Source organism: Olea europaea, unplaced genomic scaffold (assembly GCF_002742605.1).
Source record: "Olea europaea var. sylvestris unplaced genomic scaffold, O_europaea_v1 scaffold2690, whole genome shotgun sequence".
NCBI lineage: Eukaryota > Viridiplantae > Streptophyta > Magnoliopsida > Lamiales > Oleaceae > Olea > Olea europaea.
In genome coordinates, this window is record NW_019245291.1 from 85,334 (window position 1) to 89,176 (window position 3,843).

Here is a 3,843-nt window from a genome sequence, read left to right on the forward strand (position 1 = left end):
TAGGATTTTGAGGCTAGGGTTTCTAGATTTGGCATCGGAGTTTGGATGCTGAATTGGACCGAACGGTCGACGGGGCTTAGGATATGGAACTGTGCGGCGGGGACTGACTGTGAATGCACCGGTGAGGGGCTGAGGACGTTGAATTAGATCGGAGATTTTGAGAATCTGGGTACTTTCTTCTTCCATTTTGCCAGTGTGAGTGAGTGAGAGGGCGGGAGCAGGGGATGCGAGGGAAATCAGAAGAGTTTGTTTCGAATGTCGCAAAAATATCAATTAGAATCATATTAATTGCACGAGCTATCCCAACTTTTGAAATAGTCACATATTGGTCCCCAACCTTAACATTTTTGCATTTTACTCCGTAAAATTGGAGTTGCACAGAATTACATCAACTTGCATTGTAATACCTTGAGTGCAATTCATTTGACAGTGAACCAAATCTACCGTACAAATACAAAGTGTATTCAAGTTAGTAGAATAAAAGACCAAAAAAAAAAAGTTAAAGATTGATATCGTTATGCTTAAAGAATGTCTAGGACTTGATTTAGCAATTGAAACAATTACATAGTGATAGTTTGGGAAAACTTAAAAAGTTGAGGTAAAGTCAACAATTAATTTAAACTACATATTTCATTGGACCCTCATCTTTTTATTTTTAACCAAAAATTTCATCAATTTTTATCAAAAAGTTATCAAACAACCTCATAATTAAGAACATATCCAGTGCATCAATATTGGTGGTGGTACATGAGACAAAGGAGATGGAGATAAAGAGGGAAGCATCTTTAATGGGCCGTGGATTGCACTATTTGTGAGCCACGTGTAAAGTGAGAGGACATTGAAAAAGAGTGAAGATAAGTTATAAAAAATTAAATAGCGAAGTCTAGCACACACTGTGGAGAATGTTATCCTCCACTTTTGCGAACTTTTTCACCATTTAAGCATTTTTGGTGGTGTTGAGCACTTTTTAATGCAATCCACAATTCCACTAGAGATGTTCTAACTTTGTTTACAAAGGATATATAATCTCAGAAATTGTATAGGGTTGATAAACATTTAAGGCGTAGATTGATTGAATTGGTGGGTTATCGCCCTTTGAATATTTCTACATTAGATGTAGATTAAAAGCAATTTTTTGATCTTAAAAACTCATTTTAACTTTTGAAAAATCATGTCAAACAGGACTAACATGCAAGATGCACCAAGTCGACTTCAGTAAATTAATAGAGATCACATTCAAGTACAACAACATAAGCTTAGTACAAAATACCGATTGATTGAAGTTATCAAACTCACTCAGAGGTAGCATTTATCTTGTATGAATATGCTATTTTGTACCATGAAAATATAAATGCAAGATGAAGGTCCATTTTTCTTACATTTCGCCTGTTAAAAACTCTTCAATACAATGCTTAATGAATAATTTTCAAACTACAACCCACCAACACATAAATCCGTTGTTATTGAATAGACACTTGGCTCTATTATTGGCAATAGAAGTCTAATCAAAACAGCTTTCTCTGGTCAACTTCAGCCCAAAATTCTAAAATTTCCTTTTAGAAGTCCGTTAAGACTGCCATAAGTTGAACATATGAAATATAAGAGACTTGTATGGACGGCTGAGGAACAAAGACACGTGACTAAATTTGTAAGCTTTCGTGTCTACTCCAACATATCGAAAATAACACAATCCAATATGACTTCAAATCATAACTGCAGTCTATGCAAGGCCACTGCTATTGTTTTTAAGTAAAAACTCTAACTTAGGTTCCAAGGAAAGCACTGCACAAGGATAGACCAACAAATAAGAACGGCATATGAAACTGCAAATCAAGACTAGTAATTTCCAGCAAAAAAATGTTCAAATGGTTCACTGCAGAAAGCAGGCAGAAACTTCAATATTTACATGATCAACCAAATTGTCTTACGAGTCTGTCGATCATATCTAAGATCAAAAAAATCCTTAACAGTAGATTTTCTTGTCAGCTATTCTGCGAGAGCTAGGAGGAAAAAAAAATCCACACGTGAGCCTACAGAGGTGAAAAGTCGCATGGGGTCTGTAGCAAAATTACACAGAATACAATCCCACTAATGCAGGAGCAACTTAATGAATAGAACTCGAAGCAAATTAAAAAATAAATGAAGTCGTATTTTCTTGGCTGTACAACGGACTTATAGTTATATTTTTATTTCCCTCCGTAGTCTTACACGAATGGGAGGTCCCGTCCATGAGTCCTCAACACGGCATAAGGACTGTTTATTCCAGTTCCTGAGAACAAACTATTTGGAACATTTGAAGGGCTAGTATTATATGAGCCACGACTGAGATCTGGTGAAGCTACCGTAGGAAGGACTTCAAGTGTAGAACGAGGTGAGTGCTGAAATTTTATCCCATGGCCTGATGACTCTGGATGAGATTGTGGACTTGTTTCACTGGAGCAGAAAATGTTTTTGGAACCAGACTTGAGAAATATTTTTTGGTAAGGCGCTAGCATGTACTATGAAAAATCAAAATAAAAGAGCAGGATTGGAGCACGAAAATGAGGACTTACGCATTTATTGGAACTTTTCCATGCTGGATCCTCGATGCTGAAGAATGTGGCATCACGTCCTTTTTCCCTTTATTCCGGTCACTTGGGCAGTGTTGAGCATCCTGAAAAATAAAATTATTCTTCTTATTTTCTCATTGAGCTTTAATGAGATACTATGGACCGAGAGCTAAATGAAGATGAATGTTAATCGAAATAAATGAAATTGTATGTGAATTAATTATTGTTAATGACAACGAATATATGCATGAATGTAAATTCATTAATGCCTAATGAATATAATTAAATGTCCAATTAAGTGGTTCAAAATTTTCAAACGGACAATGATGAAAATTAAATAGTGGAGAAAATCATTGATAATGTTTAAAAACGAAAATTAAGAATATTATTGAAATAGTTTATAGTATAGTAAGAGTAAATCGTTCAAAAAATGGTTCTCACTTCAACTAACACTTAATATGGTCATATAACCACTTCTTTTGCAGTCACCAGGGACAAAATGTGATTAGAGAACCAAAAGAAGGTAACTTAAGCATGAGTGCATGACTAACAGCTAGAGCCAATAGATTCTCACGAGTAATTTCATTCCAGAAAATTCTTGCACAAATCCTCCAACATTTTGATCTTGTGAACTTCGTAAGAAAGGGTGTTCAAGCAACTTAGTAGCTGAAGGTCGATCTGCAGGTCTTCTCTGAAAGCAACTTCTAAGGAAATCCTTCCCTTCATTAGACAATGTTTCTGGTATGGGTGGCGACTTGTTCAACACGTTGAACATGGCTTGCACCTAATGCCAAATGGAAAAAGGTTAATCAAATAGTCATAAACAACACTTTAATTGACATTTAAATGGACGGAAAATAAAACATTCCATTGTGTCTCCAACAATCAGTTTGTCATTACATCTAACTCTCATTTCGGGACTCATTCACTAGCGATTCTCTAGTAGACAAAGAAAACGGAAAAATGAACATCATACCATACTGCATGAAACATTAAAGTATTGTGCTTAAAGAAGGTACAGCAGGGGACAATTGATAAACTTCAGCAGAAATGCATCAGGAGTAGATGACGTTAACACACACACTCACCCCGTTAAACTCACTCCAAGGAGGTTTCCCGGTCAGCATCTCGACAACTGTACAACCCACGCTCCATATGTCAACGCCAAAGGCCAGCTTTGGATTAGCATCGTTCCGCATCACAGCCTGCAATACCTGCACAAATTAAAAGAATAATTACTTAAACAAATATAAGGAATTTAAGGCCAGTTAGTAGGTAAGCAGAGAACTCCGAC

At 36.2% G+C, this 3,843-nt stretch overlaps 1 protein-coding gene across 1 annotated transcript; it reads right to left on the reverse strand.

Moving 5' to 3' along the window:
• Window positions 1-1,818: 1,818 nt before the first annotated feature.
• Window positions 1,819-3,789, reverse strand: LOC111383448 (mitogen-activated protein kinase kinase kinase 5-like). Its single transcript, XM_023007561.1, has 4 exons — window positions 3,638-3,789; window positions 3,124-3,333; window positions 2,553-2,653; window positions 1,819-2,433 (listed from the first exon to the last, which is right to left on the reverse strand). Exons 1-4 carry the CDS (start codon window positions 3,746-3,748, stop codon window positions 2,205-2,207), a joined length of 651 nt encoding a protein of 216 aa, XP_022863329.1. The 5' UTR covers window positions 3,749-3,789; the 3' UTR covers window positions 1,819-2,204.
• Window positions 3,790-3,843: the final 54 nt, after the last annotated feature.